General features: G+C 46.2%; 2 protein-coding genes across 5 annotated transcripts in view; one reads left to right on the plus strand and one right to left on the minus strand.

Moving 5' to 3' along the window:
• Positions 1 to 1,785: 1,785 nt before the first annotated feature.
• On the minus strand, positions 1,786 to 5,868 carry LOC308194720 (uncharacterized protein; the record flags this gene model as incomplete). Its single annotated transcript, XM_080590921.1, has 3 exons — positions 1,786 to 4,623; positions 5,299 to 5,612; positions 5,865 to 5,868. The coding sequence occupies 3 exons, from the start codon at positions 5,866 to 5,868 to the stop codon at positions 4,042 to 4,044; spliced, it is 900 nt and encodes a 299-aa protein (XP_080447047.1). The 3' UTR covers positions 1,786 to 4,041.
• Positions 4,496 to 20,318, plus strand: part of NR3C2 (nuclear receptor subfamily 3 group C member 2) — a 202,663-nt gene continuing 186,840 nt past the window's right edge. For 2 of the 4 annotated variants that reach the window (XM_080588624.1, XM_080588626.1), the window contains exons 1-2: positions 4,496 to 5,115; positions 8,477 to 10,235. In XM_080588624.1, coding sequence (XP_080444750.1) covers positions 8,479 to 10,235 — 1,757 coding nt within the window. In that variant the 5' untranslated portion in view covers positions 4,496 to 5,115; positions 8,477 to 8,478. Of the gene's footprint in view, positions 5,116 to 6,144; positions 6,507 to 8,476; positions 10,236 to 20,318 lie in introns of those variants that run through there. The other 2 variants (XM_080588625.1, XM_080588623.1) reach the window with 2 other exon arrangements.

Consider the following 20,318-nt stretch of genomic DNA (forward strand, 5'->3'; position numbering starts at 1 on the left):
ATAAACCATAGCCATGCAACTGCGTTGGTAAGGATACCTGCTCTCATGGGCAGGTGAATCACTTGGTTTATTTGCATGTGTCTGGGACTATCAGAGACCAACCCATCAAACATGGCAAAATTTCTGTCATACTGAAACCCTGTCCTGGCTTGTGGGACAAGTATCAGAAGGCACAGTGGGAAAATTTTGCAATGCATTACTCTGGGTTACCAGACACTTAGTTTAGGCCAGACAAATCCTGGTATGACCTTCGTCCTCAGAGTTAGGATACTTTCTTAGAACACAGCTTCATTGTATCGCTCTCTTCAGGCTCTTCACTGTACGTGTCGTGGAAAGCCCACCAGAAATCTCTCTTTTCCAGGCAGGAAATAAAGGTTTTTAAGAATTTAGAAAACAAATGTCTTTTAAGTCTCAAAGTGAACATGATCATGCAGATAAATACCAAACTGTCCTTCACTGCATAACATCTGAGAGCAGGTAATTTCAGGATTATGGAAGAATCTGGAAAATTGCAGAAGGATTCTCCTTTTGCTATCAGAAATTTAAAGCTGCACCTTCATTTAATCAAGAAGGTAATTTCCTCTATACAGCGAGTTTCAAATTCTACTTACGACCTTGATGTCATGACAATTTTGGTACTAACTTGTTCCTTGGTAAGTATTTCTACAAGAACTGTGAATAATCATCAAAATTAACTAGCCTATAGAGTGATTAAATAATTTCCTCCAATTTGCATTTGATATGTTTATTAAGTGCTGGAGGGTGTTCTTTGCTCTCTTATTTTTACTGCTGTTAAACACAATGTCTGGATTTTTGGCATAGGTGCAGTACTATTATGGTTACTACAAAATTTTAATCAGATTACGGTATGAGTTACCATTTGATACTGTACGAATGCCAGTAGGTAGTAGATAAATATTAAGATACAATTAGCTGCCACTACCTTTTATTGTTGGAATTCATTAATATCGAGGTAAGTCTGAGTTCTATGGCAGTGACAATGTTTCTAGTGTGCTGCTTTTTACAGGTTGTAGTTTCGAACAATAGCGCAGGTAGTAAACAAGCTAGAAGATGAATATAAACAACATAAATAGATACAGCAATGTTAAAGCTACAAAAAATATAAATTCCTGCCTGTTATTACCTGTGCTTCATTTACCCTACCATTGTCAATGGGACCCATGATTCAAGACATATAATTCCTTGTGAGACGTTTTCATTTTGAACCAGATGAAACAATCAGTGCTGATCATCAATAAAAACTGTGATTTTAAACGTATTGGAAATCTGTGCTTTCAAGTGCATGTCTTGGCCCTTTACATAAGCAAGTGGTTGCTAAAGCCAATATGCATTAGAAATGCAATTGTACTATACTTAGATGTGGTTCAACCATGGTTATAACATGGGCCATTAAGAAGCATTAAAAATTAAAAAAAAAAAAAAGAGAGAGAGAGAGAGGAAAAAAAGAGAGAGAGAGAGAAAAAAAAAAAAAAGGAAAGGAAAGAAAAGAAAGAATCCAGGTTAAAAGGGAAAATGTTCTGTTGCTCAGCTAAAAGACTTAACTATAATTAGAAAATAAAATTGTTCAAAATTAGTCCAAACAGATAAAATATTGATGTCTGGGAGAACATGAGCATGCCATACAGAAAACACATTTACTTACATTTTCCCAGGGCTTGTAAAGCGTTCTCAAGACTTTTGCTCAGGAAGATGGGATGCTATTAACTGGGGGGTTAGGGGAGGCTGTAGGCTCCTCTCTCAGAAAACTCGCACCTGTTGAACAGGGAAAGTAACCCCTGCCCTGTCATGCCCACCATTTCCCCAGGTTAGCAGCGGTCTTCCCAAAATGTTACCTCCCAGTCAGCTATAGTAATCAAAAGCACGCGAGGCAAATAGCGTAAAACGTAAATCTCCGGTGCGTAACATCAGTTAAAGGACTTAGATATTTGCCCATGTGGTCGCCTGCTTTCCGAGGCTGGAGCTGGAGTGCAGTGGGAAATGCCCAGCTGCCTTAGTTGGAAGCGACTCAAAACTTCATCCGCTTTGGTTCAGTTCTCAAAATAGGGCACATGACCTCTAAGCGAGACAGTACAGTAGGCTGCTTTTACAACACACCGCTGCTCCTGCAGCCCCTGATACAAATTCGCTCACTTTCCCAAGCTTGGGAGGAGGTAAGATTTGACACTCGCCGAGCTCCAGCCTTATCTTGTTTAGTAATGCATTATCCACAGCAAATTTGCCACTATCTTTAGGAGCAGAGATGACATCTGCTACAGAGTGGCTTACACTTGTCTGTCTGCTGCTTTCAGTGCCACGTGTCTGACATGAGTTAACCTCGTCTAAAATACAAGGAGAGGGAAGAGAATTGCTCGTCGGAGGTGTCCACGCTGTTCCTCTTGACCTACTTGGAAAACCACGACTGAAACTCTTTGCATTTTCCCCATCATGACACAGCTGCAGAAGGCAGCAAGGGGATCACTTTGAGCAGAATTCAAAACACGATATATATATATATATATACATATACACACATTTGTATGTGCTTAAACAGCATTATTTCCAAACCTCACAGATTCCGTGTGTTATTTTATTGAGCCCACTGTAGGTCCTTTTTTTTTTTTTTTTTTTTATGGAATTGGCACAATGAGAAAAGATAGCCTTTTTCTTTTGTCAGATAGAGATCCAAATTGCATTTTATAATCTGACAATCATGTAGTTTGATTTTTTAAATAAAACAGATAATCTCCCTTCCCCGTTCAAGATGAGATCTTAGTTGTTAGTGACAGCTGTTAAAATGCTGCTAAAAATAGATCTAGTGTCAACCACTAAAAAGCTAAGTGCTCCTGTGAACCACAAGCAGAAAACAAATGAGGTTTCTACTGAATTTGTGGAAAATCTGTGAGCATCGTGAGCATCTTGCATGTGCTGGGAAGGGTGCTTTATCCTTCCAGCAGCCATCTCTGGGTGTAACACAATGGGAAAAAAAAAAAAATCAAACATTTGGTATATTGGATTTATTCCCTAAACTTTATTTTCACTCTCCTTTCTGCTCATCAGCAATAATAATAATCATGCCACACTAAGGCTGAGACTGCCTCCAAGCATTTCAGATGCCTTTTTCATTTACACCTTTGCCCTGAAAAAAAAAAGAAAAATAAATAAATCAAGCACACAAGAATAGCAGGAAGAGTAAGACAAAAGAAGCGCAACCCATCAGTCAAACACCCCGCTCCTATAAATTGCCATAAGGTAATTGTGCTCAGCACGGCAGCTCTCAGAGCAGCCGAGGTGCTCGGGTGCTTTTGGCACCCCTGGGATTTGCTTTGCGCGGAGTTGTGGGGAACTTTCCTCTGCCCTGGGACTGCAGCTTCCACGCCACCGGGGGCAGCTCTGCCGGATTAATAAATGATCTGTGTTCCAAAGCAGCTGTATGACACGAAAGGAGTAAAAGGAGAGAGAAGAGAATTGTTCGCATTCTGTGTTATAATACGTCTCGGTAGGTTCCTCCTTTTTAGCTACATTCTGGCTAAAAATAGAGCGCTAGTGTAGGCACAGTGAAATATGATTTGCTTCCAATAATATAGCAAACTAATTGTGAAATTAAGCTACTGAATGCGCTGTTATCTCGAAGTCTGGCCTTAGCAGCACTTTATGCTTCCCTATTTAACATTTATCAAGTTACCCGCAAACTTTGACGGATGCAAACAACAGCTGATAAAATAATCGCCTTTTTTAAGGCCCCGGTCCTACCGAGGCTTTGGCACAGGTAGAGATCCCTCTCCGCGAGCGGTCCTTTTGCATGTTTAAACACTTCACCGAGGGTATTAAAACACGGCCAACTTGCCCTCCCTCCGACGCTTCATTTTTTTTTAAAGATGCTTCAACGAAGAGACATTTAAAGCCCCGAACTTCAAAATAATCGGCATTCAGACATCGTAGCCACAAGCGAAATATTAATTTAAGAACCCGTATCGATGTTAGCGCTTTTTAGTTATTTTTTTTTTATTAACGGGGAAACGTTTTTTTTTACGTGCACATTTTTCACATTTGTTTACGAAATCGGGACGGATTCGGTGCTGCCCGGGCTGACCCCGAGGGCACGCCGCTAGGGGGGGGACAAGGAAAGGGGGGTCCCCGCGTTTGCCGGCAGCCCGGCGGAGGGGGGGAACCGAGCGCGGCGGGGGGGGGGGGGGGGGGGTGTGCTCCTCCGCCGCCGCCACCGCCACCGCCTCCGGGGCCGGGAGAGCCGCTCGGCCGGGGGAAGGGCGCGGGGAGACACTCCTCCTCCCCCGCCGCCCGCCCTGCCTCCCCGCCGCCCGCCCTCCTTCCCTTCCTCCGGCGGCTCCGCGAACCAGGAACCGCGGCGGCGGCGGCGGCGGCGGCGGGCTCCGTGCGTGAGAAACCCCGCGGCGCCGCTCCGCCGGGAGCCGCCGGCAGCCGCCGGGAGCCGCCGGGAGCCGCCGAGTGCCGTCGGGCCGGCCGGGCGGCCCGGGAGGGGGCGGCGCGGCCGCCGGGCGCTGCGAGGGGCCGGGCAGCACCGGGGAGAGGGGGGGGGAGGAAAAAGTTTACACCCTCGCCACTCTCCTCCCTCCTCTTCCTTGGTGGCGCAGATGGGAGTTTTACCTGGAATGACATAAGTTTGGCTTTTTTTTTTTTTCTCCCCTCCCGTGGCTTTTTTATTTTTTTCTTTGAGGGTGTCTCTCTCCCTCCCCCGTCCCCCCCCACCACTTTTTTTTTTTTTTTTCTCTCCTTTCCTCGAACCCCCCGCCCCCCTTCCCCGCTCCTGGATCCACCCCCCGCTCCCCTCCGCCGGCGGGCGAGGGTGTGACCCGCGGGAACACCCACCCACCTAGGCGTCCATGGTGGGAGCTGTCCGCCCGGCCGCGCCGAGCCCAGCCGAGCCGCTCCGAGGGCACCCCGCCGCCTGCCGCAGCCCCGCTCCCACCATTTCCCTCCGCACACTTTTTTTTTTCTCTCCCCCCTCCCTCTTTCCCCCCCCCCCCCCTTTTTTTTTTTTTCTCTCCCCGGTGCCGGTGCAGGCTCGCTGCCGGATGGTTCTCTGGCAGTAGCCGGGGGCCGTGCCTCCTCCCGCCGCGCCACCATGTCGTAGAGGAGGTGAGTGCGGCGCGGACCCTGCGCGGGGCGCGGAGCGGGGCGCCGGGGGCCGGCCGGGCGGCTGCCACCCGAGCCGGCGGATCCAGGTCACGGCCGGTCCCGTCCCCGGCGGGGAAAACTTCGCAGGAAGGGCACGGCCATTGCTCGCCGGGGGAAGCGCGGAGGCAGCCCCGCGGGTCTCACCGCCTCCTCCTCGTCCTCCTCGGCCGGTGCCCGATTTCGGGGCACGGCGCGGAGATGGGCGAGGCACGTGAGCCCCGAGCCCGGCCGTGGTCGCGCCTTCGCCGCCGCTACCGAGGGCGAGCGGAGTTCCTCGCTGCTCTCAGGGGATGCGCGGGGGATGCGAGCCGGGGCCGAGGTGCGCGCAGCCCCGCGGCGATGCGCGGCCCCCGCCGCCGGCTCCGGGCGGGACGCGGGGGCGCGGAGCCCTCCTCGGGGGGCGCGGGGCGCTGCGGGGGCCGGGGGCGAGGGCTCGCGGAGCGAGTTGGGACCGCGGGCTCAAAGTTTGCTGGGCGCTCCTTGGGGTTTTTTTTTTTTTTCGTTTTTTTTTTTTTTTCTCTCTGTTTTCCCCGCTTCTCCCCGGTAAGGGGGCACGCAGCCCGCGGGACGCCGTGCCGGTGCCGGCAGCCCCTCGCCGGCGGAGCGCGGCGGGACGAGCCCGGCGGCGTGCAGAGGACGAGTCCTTGAACCTCGGCGCTTTTTTTTTTTTCCCCTTTTTCCCTTTTTTTTTTTCCCCCCTCCCTTTTAACCCATCCCCGCACCGGCTCTGCATGCATATTCATGCGCTGCCGACAAACGCGGAAATCCAGGGCCGGTGCAGAGGCGATGCCCGGCCCTGCGGGCACCGGGCGGGGGCGGCCGCGCCCCGCGCACCTCCACCTGCCCGCGGGGGGCCGCCCCGCGCCCCCGCCCCGCGGCGCCCCCCGGGGGCGCGGCTCCGCGCGGGGGGACGGCTCCGGCGGGGGCCGCGGCGCCCCTGCGGCTTTAAGGAGCCGCGCCGCGCCGCCTGTGTCGCAGCAACTTTGTATCAGTCATGTCGCCCGGCGGCTGAGTGACGGCGCCGGCCGGCCAATGGGGAGGCGGGCAGGCCCCCGCCGCGCGGTGGGCGGCCAATGGGGGCGCGCGGCGGGCGGGACGTCAACTTGAATTTATCTGGGCATGTGACATGTTTTTAAAGGACTTGGCACCTGGGGCCGTCCCCTCCCGGCTGCCGCGCCGTGTCACCGGGCGGCGCGCCGCGCCTCGGCCGGCCGGGCAGCGGCAGGGGCCGGGGCAGGCACCGGCACCGGCACCGGGGCAGGCACCGGGGCAGGCAGCGGGGCCGGGGGAGCCGCCCCGCCCCGCTCCGCCCTCGCTCCCTCCTGGCAGGAGGAGGCGCCCCGCCGCAACAGGTACCGAACCCGGGGGGCTCGGCCGGCCGCGGGACCCCCGGGGCAGCGCGGCCGCGGGCTGTGAGGGGAGCAGCCCCGGCGGGGAGGTTTGGGGGGGTTTGGGTTTTGGTGGCGTCCTGGCCGCCGGGCTTCCCGGCGGGGTAGGAGCGCAAATGGCCGCCCTCGGGGGGTGCCGGGGGCTGTGGGGCCGTGCTCGGGGCTGGGGGAAGCACAGCGGAGCCCCCTGCTGCCCCCTGGGGCAGCCCGGGGACGGGGCGAGCGGTGCCCGGCAGCCGCCGTGCTGCGCCCGCGTATCGCCGGGGTGCGGAGCCCAGCCGAGCCCCGCGAGGCTCTCCCGGCCGGTTCCCGGCGCTCCGGGATGCGCTGGCCGAGCGGCGCCGCTCGCTCCGGCAGCACGGGACCGGGCGATTTTTTTAATTCCCTCCCGCGGGTGACCCAGATCTCGGTCTGGTAAAGTTTCGAAGCGTGCCTGCCGCTCGGCTCCGCGTCAAGTTTGAGCTTTGCTGCTGCTGCGTGAGGGATCGCCCGCCGGGCGCTGCCGAGCTCACGCACCGGGGTCGCCTTGGGCCTGTCCCCGGAGCTACCCCGTGCACCGAGCTGCTGCCGGGGCTGTCAGGGTTAAAACCCACTTGCACCCTCCCCGTAAGCCTTATAACCGAGTCCCCCGGTTTTCAGAAATGCTGGTCACCCGCAGCGGCAGTTGATTTCTCTAGGAATTAGGCTTGCTCAGCACTTAAATCGGGGGTAAGTGATTATCCGGGAGTGACTTTCTGTGAAAGCAGGCACTTCTGGCTGAAAATTTTAGGCTAGAGGGATGTGATTCGGTACACACGATCATCTTCTAATAAAACTTGCCCCTGAGAGGAACGTAGGTATAGGGATATAGCCCTAAGTAAGGGCAAAGAACTATTCCAGTCTTTCTCTTTAAGGGTTTTGTTTTGTTTTGTTTTGTTTTGCGGTTTTACTTAAAAATTATTTATAAGTAGTGTTAAGGCAATGAAATGCTGTTAAAATTAGAAAATTAATACTTCTTGAAAGGGGAAAAATCTTTGCATAATGTTGGTATCGCAAATAACGGCGGTTAAGTTTCTGCAGTTTTAACAATATGATGATGAACTAATTCCTTTCAAGAAAAAAGAAAAGTTGCTGTTACCTGTACACAATTTTCAGAATAATGGAGAATATTTTCAAAGTAACGCGTGACCACTTAGAAAATGGGCATGCATCTTGCTCCCTGCCTAGGGAGAGTGGCGTGGTGGGTGGGAAGCTTGTTTAGGGCCTTTTTTATAAGAAGGTTTACTTTCCTTTACGTATTCCTCTTGCTGTCTGCCATGGAGGTTGGTGCAATTACGGACCTGTTTATTAGTCCCACATCCCCTTCCTTCTGTGGAAGAAACTTTTGTGATGCTTTTCTCCCCGCTCAGCCCATCCTTCTGCGTCCCCTCTGGCGACCGTGCAACAAGCTTGCGTGGCTGTGTAAGGGCAGGTCTGTGCCCAGCCCTGCAGAACTGCTGCTTTCTTTCAAAGCATCATTTCTAGCACTGAAGGATAAAGAGAAACCCTTGTAGATCACCAGCCTTTCCTGCTTTGCTGTCCCTACAACATGACAGTGTGAGGTCTTTGGTGGTGCCGCTGGCACTGGCCGCAGGGTTGTGCTGGTGCTGCCCAGTTGCCCCTTTTGGGGCAAGGCGGGGGCAGGAATTGGGGTCGTTGCAGTCTGTTGGCTCGTTTTCTCTCTGAACCGATAGGACTGTTGTATCTGTGACACCTTCTCCCTTGGTTTGATTGAAACTGGACAAATGGTTGAGAAGTGATTGATGGGGCGGGAAGCAGGACTGGCAAGCAGACAGACGGGGATAGACAGAGTGAGCGGATACGCCTTGTTTCCTTAGGAAATTAGGAAATTTCCTTAGGAAATTGCACTGTCCTGTCACTTATTAATTTTACTTTTTTGTGTATGTCTTTGCTAGTTATGGAGACAAAAGGATACCACAGCTACCCAGAAGGCTTAGAGATGGAGAGACGGTGGGGTCAAGTTTCTCAGTCTGTGGAGTATTCTTCTCTAGGTGCTGGAGAGCAGGCTCGTGACAGTAACTATATGGAGATAGTAAACGTAAGCTGTGCTGCTGGCGCTTTTGCGAACAGCAGCACTCCAGGAAACAACAAAGAAAAACCCGAGCTCCTCTCTTGCCTGCAGCAAGACGGCAGTCAGCCTGGTGTTCTGCCCTCTGACATCAAAACCGAAACAGAGTCGAAGGAACTGTCAGCAACAGTGGCCGAATCTATGGGTTTGTATATGGATTCGATACGAGACGCTGACTACCCCTACGACCAGCAGAACCAAGGCAGCCCAGGAAAGATCTACCAGAATGTGGAGCAGCTGGTGAAGCTCTACAAGGAGAATGGCCACTGCTCCTCTCCCCTCCATGGTGCCAGTAGGCCCTTGAGGTCCTTGATGTCGGACTCGGGAAGCACTATGAATGGCGGTGCCATGCACGCTGTTGTCAAAAGCCCGATCATGTGTCAAGAGAAAAGCCCTTCGGGCTGCAGTCCTCAGAACATGACTTCCTCAGTGTGTAGTCCTGCTGGCGTTAACTCTGTGTCCTCAACTACTGCTAACTTTGGGAACTTTGCCGTGCACAGCCCCATCGGCCAGGGAACTCCTTTGTCACGCTCGCCTAACGTTGAAAACCGGGGGTCGATGTTGCACAGTCCCGCACATGTTAGCAACGTAGGGTCTCCACTTTCTAGCCCTATAAGTAGCATGAAATCACCAATTTCTAGTCCTCCCAGTCATTGCAGCGTGAAATCTCCCGTCTCAAGTCCTAACAATATCACTATGCGGTCTTCTGTGTCCAGCCCTGCAAACGTGAACTCAAGAAGCTCTATTGCCAGCCCTTCCAATGCCAACAGGTCCACTCGTTCCAGCCCAGCGGTTAGCACTGTGGGATCTTCGATCTGTAGCCCCATCAACAGCTCTCTAGGATTCCCCGCTTCCAGCACGCCGGCTGGACCTAGCAGAAGCCAAGAGACTGTTCCCAGTCCAGAAACAAAAGATAAGGGTGCTCAAGAAATCCCATTTCCCAAAATGGAGGAAATGGAGAATGCCATCTCAAACAACAGCCAGATGAACCTCGTTCAGTTCATAAAACCCGAGCCAGACGGTTCGTTCGGTAGCGCGTGCATTGGAGAAAACAGTAAAATAAATCCCGATTCCCCTTTTTCAGTACCAGTGAAGCAAGAGTCCACTAAACATCCTTGTTCCGGTGCCTCTTTTAAAGGGAATCAAACAGTAAATCCTTTTCCATTTACAGATGGCTCATACTTTTCTTTTATGGATGACAAAGACTACTACTCTCTTTCTGGGATTTTAGGACCACCTGTTTCTTCATTTGATGGAAATTGTGAAGGTAGTGGTTTTCCAAATCCAGGCCTCCCTGTGGGGATTAAGCAGGAGCCTGACGATGGCAGCTATTACCAAGACAACAGTATACCATCCTCTGCCATTGTTGGTGTAAATTCAGGTGGACAATCCTTTCACTACAGGATCGGTGCCCAGGGCACGATATCTTTGTCGCGGCCGGTTGCGAGAGAGCAGACGTTTCCGCACTTGAGCTCATTTCCTTCCGTCAGCACGCTAGTGGAGACCTGGAAATCGCATTCGGAGCTGGCATCCAGAAGAAGTGATGGCTACCCAGTTCTAGAGTACATTCCAGAAAACGTGTCCAGGTGAGCAAGCAAGTTACTGCTTTTTAACACGTTTCCGTGTTAATTAAACAAGATGTGAATTAAAATGGGGGCTGGGGTGGTATTTCGCAGGCTGATGTGTAATTCTGTGTTTGCATTTCAATTCCTATTGTTAGATTGGCTGGTTGCTTGCTATATTTTACTATGGCTTTAATAAAAACAAAGTGATCGCTTTAATATTTAAAAAGAACATATTATATTCTATTGTTATTAGGTTTGAAAGTGTAGCTTTAGTATGTTTATGAGCTCTTACTACTACAAATGTTGCTTTTCCCATAATGAGAGCTTAGCAAAATTGCTCTCATGTGTCCCATAAAGGGTATTCTTCCTTAGCTGGTGCTCGAATGTGTTGTACCACAGATGAAATGTTGAGATGAGTATGAGATGGTAATGTCAGGAATCCATTTTTTCAAGGATGCATGGTTGTAAATTTGCACCAGGCTTCAACTGGTTAAGTTTAAAAACTAAACCTTACAAGCCTGTGGCAACGTATTATTTCTGTATTGTAACTGTAGGAACATTTGGTTTGTATATATAGAAAAATGCCTCCAGAAGGAGGAGGGCTGTTAAAACTTGACGCATTTGAAAGGGATAAATGGATGAACTGATCTCCTCACTTTTGGTGAAAGAAATATGCAAGTGTCCTTTGATTTTGTATCTCTTGGCTGATTTGTGGAAGCACATACTTCTCCAACAAACAGGTGTTCATGTATTTTATAAGGACACTTAGTTACATAAGCTATTTAATTTCACAGTCAATTTTACAAATTATTAAATGCATCTGGCAACATGACCGAGTTACAGTAGCTACATAGCCTCTTCATGTGTCAAACTGGCTGACCCAAGGTTTGCGCTAAAGCTCAGTGAAATAGCTGGTAACAGAATTTGCATTTACCTTTCTAGGTCTTTTTTATTTTTTTTCTCTTTGAAAGATAACACAGCTTCTACCTTATTCTTGGATTGGGGCGAAGAGGATGAGTAGCTTTCTCTATTTTTGTATGATTTTAAGTATTTCTGGAAAAAATAGTGTTACAATGAAAAACATAATACCTAAAATAATGGTGCTTTGGGGGAGGGAAGACTATCTATTGACCTAGAGTTCACAGGAGGAAAAAAATATTTTAAATATTTGCATTTTATTCTCAGACCTGTCCAGTATCTCTGCAATCTGCTTACCAATTTGCAAGCCGTACTTTACTTTTTCTCTGTCTATTTCAAATATCATCTGTAGAGAATGTACTTTTTAATACGCCTTTCTTAAATTGAAAGGGTTGTATCCCACCTTCGTGCTGAACTTTGCACATAGCTGTATATTTGTTATCATCTGTGCTTGGATCAAATGTACTTTCTGGATGAAGGAAGATGAAGTTATTGTTTTCTAGTTATTTTACCTGATGAAATTTTCATAAATTGCATTATTTATATAGCGAGAAAAGTTCAGCAGAAGACTGATGGGTTGTCTGAAAACAAAGGCCCAGTGTTTAATTGCCATTGTGGATGAGCGCTGTTACTTGGGCAGCTAGCTCCTGCCGCACGTGAGAGCTCTCGTATGAGTAAGTGCTGCTCAGGTTGAGTCAAGGTTGTCATCTGCTGCAGGATGTCAGTCGCTGCACGGTAAACAGGGAAGTACTGGTAGGAGCAAGGTCATCAATAATTATGTTTTTAATGGCAGTTTCTCATAAGGCTTTTGAAGGAGTACCTTCTGATCTGACATAACTCCGTGGTAGCTCTTCTCATCTAGTTTGCCTCTGGACCAGTAAATGGATAATCTGTCATCAGGCTTGATGTGACTGTACTTTACTACCTTTGTTTTCTAAGCTGATACCTTAGTAAGATATGCAGCTGAGTGTAGTTGTTGCTTTTCATGATTATAGTCCTGAAATTTTTAGCGCTCAGAGCGATTACTGCATGTGTGGAATTCTGTTTAGGTGGTGGTGATCTGCAAGGTTGCAACACGTCAGACGTCCTGATCTGTGTTTCAGATTAGGACATGTGTCATCATTTCAAATCTCTAACTCAGCCCCATTATTTTACTAAATGTTACTGTTAATCTGCTTGGCAATGGCTTTCTGCTAACAGGTGCAGCAGGGGACCTGTGCGAAACCCTTTCATATTTCAAAATAAATTAATGTAGAGGTCACCTTAGCAGTACAGATTTGAATGCGTAGGTGCCCGTTCAGATATTTGTCTACTGACAAGTCACAGAGGCTTGTAAAAGCTCACTCTTCCTAATGAGCCTCAAATTCATCTTCACCTTTCTACTTATTTCTGTGCCGCGTTCCAGCTAAAACCAAGGAAATCATGTTCAAGTTTGTTCATCCTCCAAAGTGCTGTAACAAAACATGTATAGTTTACAGCATGTATTTCAGCTGTCCCATGTCAACAGGGTATTGGGATGACAATAAAGTCACTTTGTCTTCTTTTTTTTCCCCCCACCAGCTATGCTTATCCTACAATATAAATTGCCATAAGCAAACACTAAGATGAAGGGGGAAAAAATAGGCTACATGATTCTCTAAAGCCAATAGATGATCCACATTGAATATATTTCATTTTGACAGCATTATTATCTGAACCTCGATATTGTACACTTTTTGATACACTTCTGCCTTGCAGCTTACATGGTTGAAGGGCCTGGGTGACCAGGAGTGAAGAAGGTTTTTCAAAATGGATATTTAGAACATTACTAGAAATAATTCTCTTTTCCTATTAGAATATCACCTGTTATTAAATTGGTGCTTTCTAGAGTCAATTATATTTGCTGATAGTTGTCTAATAAACATAGTTTAGGCATTTAAAATGTCTTGTTATCTTACTGAACAAATACCCACTGTAAAATGGAACATTATTTTTTTTTCTCCTTTTCGTTACTTTTATTTGATGTGGGCAGTTATGGTTATTTTTAAGGTGGATGGTGGTAACTTTGTTTATAACATTGCAATTTGCAATGTTTGGGGAAGGAGAGCTTCTTAAGCAAAAAAAAAAACAACACATTCCCCTATTTCTTTTGACATGTTTCCTATGCTAATATGCGTGCAGAACATATCTTTGTCTTTGAAAGACTGAACATGTTTTATTTTTAATAGAGGGTGAATCATACCTGTGTGTCTGTGTATGTAGATCCCCCCGCCCCAACCTCAATGAATGACATTTCTAAGAAACTGGTTTATAAAACGAATAATAGCAAAGTGGGCTTGAAAAATAAGGTATGTGAGATCATGTGATGTCATTGATGAAAATCTGCACTAAGAATCCAAATAAGATTTTGCTTCAAGGTGATTGCTTATCTGAATCAGGGTACGAGCCTGAGACTCATGATCATGCCAATTATGTAATTTTCAAAATGGCCCAGGAAAATGTCATGGTTGCTTGAAACAACAGTATAAATTGAGGAGGATGACCTTTCTGCTGCGTTAGTTCTTACCTAAAGCTTTTTCTGCAAATGTGCCTTTTCCCTCTAATTTCCATATTAACTCTTGTATGTACATGTACATACTCGCTTTTCGCAGCAGTTGTGGTGCAAACCCAGGGCTGATGTGCTTACTGTGGAGTCTTTGTGGCAGTTGCAATTGGATAGTTTTGAAATTTGGCTAGAAATCAGACACTTTGGTGCCATTACCTGTTAACGTCTCCTTGTGCAGCCTTGCCATGCATCTTCCCCAAATCTGCTTTCTTCCCAGGCCAGGAACAGGTGTAGGGTCCCTGCCAAGGAGGGGAGGACCTCTGGAGATGGGTGCATCTCCATGCTGGGGAGGTCTGGGAAGACTTTTTCCCTATTCCCATGTGTGATGGTGATGTGGGGGCCACTGCAGATGCAAGGTATTGCTTGCTGAGACAGGTGACAGATGAAAGGGAATCACGTGCTTTTTTATTTTCTCATGATTCAGCAACAGCTGTGCTCAATACCTTTCCAAACTTTTACATTGCTTTTTTTATTTTTTTTCTTTTTAAGTCCTTTTCCCCGATGGCTGTAGGGAATGTTGTACCATTTGCTGATCTGGCACATACTTTGTTTTGTTTTCTATCTTTTTTCCTATTACTGTTTTTAGTAATAATAGTAAATCTTTCTGATTTTGATTTAGAAGCTAAACAAAAATGCCCCCAAACCTATTCTTCCAAGGTGGCATTTAACTACATGTCTTAGCTGGTAGACAGGTCAAAGAATTGAACTGAAAGTTGAAATCTAAGCACGTAATTGAACTGACTGGAGCCTGGGTAGTCTGAAAGGAATTTAAGATACAAAGTTATACAGGTTCCTAAACAGTGGTTTGTGTTTGCTAGCCTGTTTATCCTGGTGAGTCACGAGGTGTTACTGTTTCAGCAAAGGTTCGCTGGTGTGATGTAGTGTGGGATAATTCACACATTTACACCATGTTGTTGCTAAATAATAAATTTACTATACTTATTAGTTGTTAGGTTTTAACTGTTATCATTCAGACGAAGAGGTATTGTGAAATAATGTATTGATATTCTAGAGTTTAGATATGCTAAAATCAGTTGAAAGACTGTCATTGACTTCTTAGGGTTTACGGTCCGATCTTTGATCAATGTTGACAGTGTTTAGGGACTTCTTACACCTATCTGTTCCTGAGCAATTCGCATGGATCAGGACATTTTTTTGGCTTTGGTGTGTGGTCCAGAGCCTGCAGGCTGGGCTGGGTGGTACATTTGCTGCTCAAAAAAAGATAACAACAACAACATAGCCTTCGTTTATGCGTAAACCTCACCGGCTTGAATGGGTGATTCGATTTAAAATCAGATTTCAGGCTATTGCAAGTATTTTCTGTAAATAAACTTTTGTGTTAAAAATTATCTAGAATAGTCACTTATCAGAATGATACCTGCCAGAGAGATAAAGGTCTGGTAAATATTATTTTTAGAATTTATGATTGGCCTTCACCTCTGTTTATTTGCTGATGGACTTTATGGGAAAAAGACCAAGCTGTTAAAATATTCTCCATGCTTTGGTAGGGTTGTTTTCCCCTTTAGCTTCCCATAAGTTTCCTGTGCAACCTTTTTAACAGTGTTTCTTTTATCTTGTACACTATAACCTTAAATCTGTACTTTTCTTGTTTTAAATTTAGAACATAATACTTGTTTTTTGTAGTTTAATGTACAATTTTATGTAATTTTTAACAGTTCTGGGTGTAATCTTGATATAACAGGAACCTCTAAATGTGTCTTTATTTCTCACTTAAAAAATTATGAGCCTGCATTAATAAATCAAGCCAGAAGGTCTAAAGGTTCTCCTCAGCATACCAGCATGCATTTAACAGCCTTGTACTTCCTACAGCTTTGTTTATCCTTATTTTGTTGAGGGTGCTCTGTTTTGATTTGCTCATCTTAGTGAGGAGTTCAAAATCTGTATAAAGTATCTTTTAAAGTTACTCCTAATGATGCTTTATTTTTCTCTTAAATTATACACATCAATTATCTTCTGTCCTAATGGCAGAGAGAAGTCCACATTGCTGGAAAACTTGTTCCATAAACGAGCAGATCTTTGAAATCTGTGGGGCTAAGAGCTCTGTTCTTAGTCCCTGTGCCATCATCTGCAGTTTGGTTGTTTGGGGGGCGAGAGGCATAAATCATGTTATATATTACTGAAACATTTATGTGGTCAGTTGATACTGCTGAACTTTACAAAACTTGGCTGTTAGAAATTGTTTTGTCATAGGAAACAGTTACCAACTATTATCAAAATAAACTAGCTTTTACATCACTTTTGGTGATACACAATATCACTGTGATATGATCTCTTGACTGTCCTCTGGAAAAGGGAAGGTAGGATCATCTTTGTGCACAGGTGTTAAAATAAGCAAGAAGAAGAAATTTTGATTATCCGTATTTTGACAGTATGGGTTCATTGCTTTTAATGAGGACTGGAAGACACTAATATCTGAAATATTACCATACAGTGAAATGTTCTCATTCTATTGTATGGGATTTGCATTGCAGTTATGCAGGTGAGCATCCGTACAGATTGTTGCAGTGGTATCAATAATCATGCAGTACTCATATTGTCTGCAGAGGGAGTAAATTGTTAAGTTCTGATTCAATAACCTGTCCTTATTCAACAAGCACTTAGCATTAATGGAACTTAAACGTGCTCTCAAGTGCTCTGCCCGGTTGAATCAGATTTCTGTGTATGTATTGGTGCTTTGCTGAACTTAGGCTTGAGTAGAGATTGCTGTTGGATGTCATCTGCAGTTGACCAATATATTGTTTTCAGTGACGAAACATGCTGTTGGGCAATGCCCTGGAGTCTAGTCTGGTCTGACGCTGTTCTTGCCGTTGATTTGGGCATGGTGTGTGTGTTATATGCGAGAGCCAGATTGGTTTCCTGATCCAGTTCACTCTGAAGGTCTAAAAACTGACGGGTCAATGCACCTCGGTGAGTGGCGCGGTGTGACACAGGCATGAGAACAAACTCAAGGGACAGAAAGGGAAAGGTGCCTATGAAATATCACAAGTGCATGTTGCTGCTCAAAGTTAATGCGATGTCATGCTGTAATCTCAGCATTTGTATTTTCAGGGTATGCTTTTCAAAAATAGCTTCTGTTTTTTAACCATAGATGTCTGTATATATCAATGTCTGTGAACATAGTTGTAGAACCTGGAGTTATAATGGACTGATTTCAATCAAAATCCCTTGGAGAACCTTGGAGAACAGTGGAGTGTTGTGATTTCAGATTTAAGCCCTGACAGGTCAGAAAATGCTACAGTGTAGGGTGAACATAGAACCTTGACTTGTTCTCTGGCGAATACGTGTGACAATATGGTCTGCGTAAGAGTGATAAAGATGTCTCAACAAGGGAACTAAAAAGGGACTATGAAAAACAAGTATTAACTATGCCTAAGTTTAGTAATTTTATCCACTCTCATGTGTCGCTACGCAGTGCTTGGTGCTCAGCATATGAATTACCTGACTTCAGCTGCAGTCTCCTCCAGGTGGAATAATCTGTGGAAAAAAAGCAAGGAGCATTTCCATTGCATGCAGCAGTCCAAGTCTCTGCAGCAGTTACTGGGCATATTTGAATGCACCCTAAACAGACCCTTACATGACTTGACTTCTGCCCTGGTAGTGCACAATGCAGGGGAAGGTCACCGCTTACTGGAGCTATGCTGCAGCCCCCTTCTTTCCTTTCCTGCTGGAACCATGTTGGTTTTGCTGCTGGAGGAGACATGCTGACCTTGGAGGAAGGCATGGTTTTTTTTATTTTATTTATGCCCCAGGGGAATGGCTTCATAGGCCAGAAAGTCCCTGATCCATGCCAGCAGATCTCAACGTGGTCTGCTTCAGTACCACTACTAGTAGGAGCAATAGCAGCAGCTCTTGGCTTTGTGCCGGGCTGTGCCTGTGCTTAGGAGTTGTCTGAGGACTTCCCATAACACTTTGAAGCAGGGTGCATGCACATCTTTAATAATATGCAGGCATCTATTCAGGAGCTGTTTTACAAATTCTTAAGAGTTAATGTACTTACTGGACAAAGTTTTCAAGTAAGTTGTCTCTTTAAATAGGAAGTTTAGATTAACATATATATTTATTTATTGTAACTGAGATTTATTAACAAGAATTACCAGTGCTTAACGATGTGTTTTCTGAAGGGATGTGATCTGGGTAGTCTCCCTCTGTTTTACTGAAATTATTGAAGTAGGATTAAAAATAAATAAATAAAATGGTGATTCTGGATTCGTAAAAGAATATCTAACATTGGTTTTATCTATTCAGTATGTGAAAAATATTTTTCAAGGCAGTGTTTCTTTATTGAGTCGTGTTATAACAGAAGTTTCCAGACTGTAGGTAGATCACAAGAGAATAAGTTGAAGTTGAATTTTATTTCTTTATCTTAAACTGTGAATTACAGTCCTGCAATTACATTAGAATGTGTTGTTAGCTGCTTGCTAAATTAAATCTCTGTGATTCTGCAGTATGTAAGCAGCAGTGCTGTGCATTTACTTCAGGAAAAAAAAATCTTACATTTCATATTTGGAGGTGAGGTAACTTAGGGCTAATATATAAAGATATTTCTTTAAAAGGAGAAAAAAAAAAGTAAGCTTCAGTTGGAATATCTGAACAGAAACTTAATCCAGTATTTGTAATTTTACATATAAGAATTTGTATTCTCTCTGAAGATGCATGGTAATGCAGCTGATTATGGTTAGTGATAATTAATAATAGATCAAAGAGTTGTAGCCCTGAGGTTGAAAAGTAAATTTCAGGCTAATTGCTGAATGTTTCTGATGATTTTTGTATCTCTTCACTCATTTACATTCTCTTTTCTACATGATACATTTTACGTGCATATGGAGGTGTAGTAAGTTTTTGAATGGACTTTCAGACTGAAATTTGGAATGATCACATTCATCTTTTCTATTCTGCTTTTCTTTCCTTGTCTGTTTTTGAGAAGTAGTGCCCCAAGTTTTGAAAAATGATAGCTTTATAAACCACTTTCCCCACAATTTGGCTTCTGAAAAGGGGATTAAAAAAAATAAAACTACCATTTTCACACGTGTCGCGGTGGTCTGTTCTGTGTGCCTGTTGCCTGTGAGTGAATTTTGATGCTAAACTGGTGGTAATCTTCCCGTGTAATTAATTAATTAATGGTAACAGATCTGAATAACTGGGCACTTCTGGGTCTGTGGTAGGAAGATGACGCGTTGAATTATGAGTCCCCCAAATCGGTTTGAGCAGGCAAGGCAGCACTTTGCTCAATGACCTTTCGGCTGTGCCTTGCTTCTCGGTGGCAGGTTGATGCCACGTAGGAGACAGGGCAGCCGCTAAGCTCCGCCGGCACTGCCCTGCCTCACCGGCGGCTGCGTGCACCCGCGTGCATCCCTCAGAGCTTGCGCAAGCCAGCCGCGGCCGTGTACCTGTGTGACTGCGTCACCCCGCCGTGTCCTCACCCAGTCCTGCGCTCCCGGAGCCCTTGGGGAACTCGGGTTTCGCAACCCATGGGTCCTGGTTTACTCTGGCAGCGTCTGGCCATGGAGAATCAATCATGTTTGTGTACGTGGCTCTCCGTTGGTACTGCTGCGGGTCAGGGAGTGGGGAGGGGGCTCTTTGGCACCCAGTTAGCAGCGCACCCTCGGCCAGCAAGGCTGGAGGCCAGACCCAGCCTTCTGCATACATCTCACATGGACACCCTGAAACTGGGAGAAGGAGAGCTGTCGCCTCTGGAAGCAAGCCTTGAGGTTGGGGCATCGAGATGGGGACTTGAGTTCAGGTAGCTGCCCCAAAAGGCCGGAGGCCCCACTTCCAGCACCACAGAAGGCTGATCTCCAGAAACTGGTCATGCACGTCAGGTGTTTTGAAGCCTGTAGTGCCAGGGACCTTGTAAATGAAGGTGGGTGGGAAACTTGCCCTGTTTCCAGGAAGGCTTTATGACCTGTCAGTTTTGGTGTTTTAAATTAAATGAAATTTGTGCTCAAGAGTGCAGTATGAGAGAGTGGTTAGTGAGCTGTTCCTCCAGTGTTAGGTAAAGGTCTACTTTGCTGCCTCTCACTTTATTACTTTTCAAAGCTGTTTGGATAAATAAAATTATTGATAATAATAAAAATAAAAAGACTGCACAGATGTTCATCCTGGGATGTGTGAAAACTTCCAGGAAAAAAAAAAACACCAAGTCACATTTGAAGACAATAAATATAGGATTAAGGTTGGTGTGTCTAAGGATCAAGGTCCATTTCTTTGTGTGTTTTTTCGTTTTGTTTTAATTTTTGAATAGAAAATAAACACACATCACAGTTCTGGCCCATTGGGCAGGGGATGCTGTAGGTGTTTCTTTCCGTAGCTGGCAGGAGCCGGTGTCCCAGAGCTGGGCACAGTCCTGCGTTACGTGCCGGTACACGCATGAATGTTTGGCAGTAGATCTGCCCTCTGGAGACACCTGTGTGGATGGGGGAGAGTTGCCATGCCCAGGGGGTGTCCCTTGGCTCTCCAGGCACCCCCCCAGGCCAACAGGGATGCTGGGGGCATTGTCCCCCCAGTTCTTGGGGACTGCCACCCTGTTGGTCACTTGTCTGCTTGGCTTTAGCGGGGGGGAAGGCTTGCAGCATGTTTTGCTT

This window comes from Anser brachyrhynchus (genome assembly GCF_964034855.1).
Source record: "Anser brachyrhynchus genome assembly, chromosome: 4".
Classification (NCBI taxonomy): Eukaryota; Metazoa; Chordata; class Aves; order Anseriformes; family Anatidae; genus Anser; species Anser brachyrhynchus.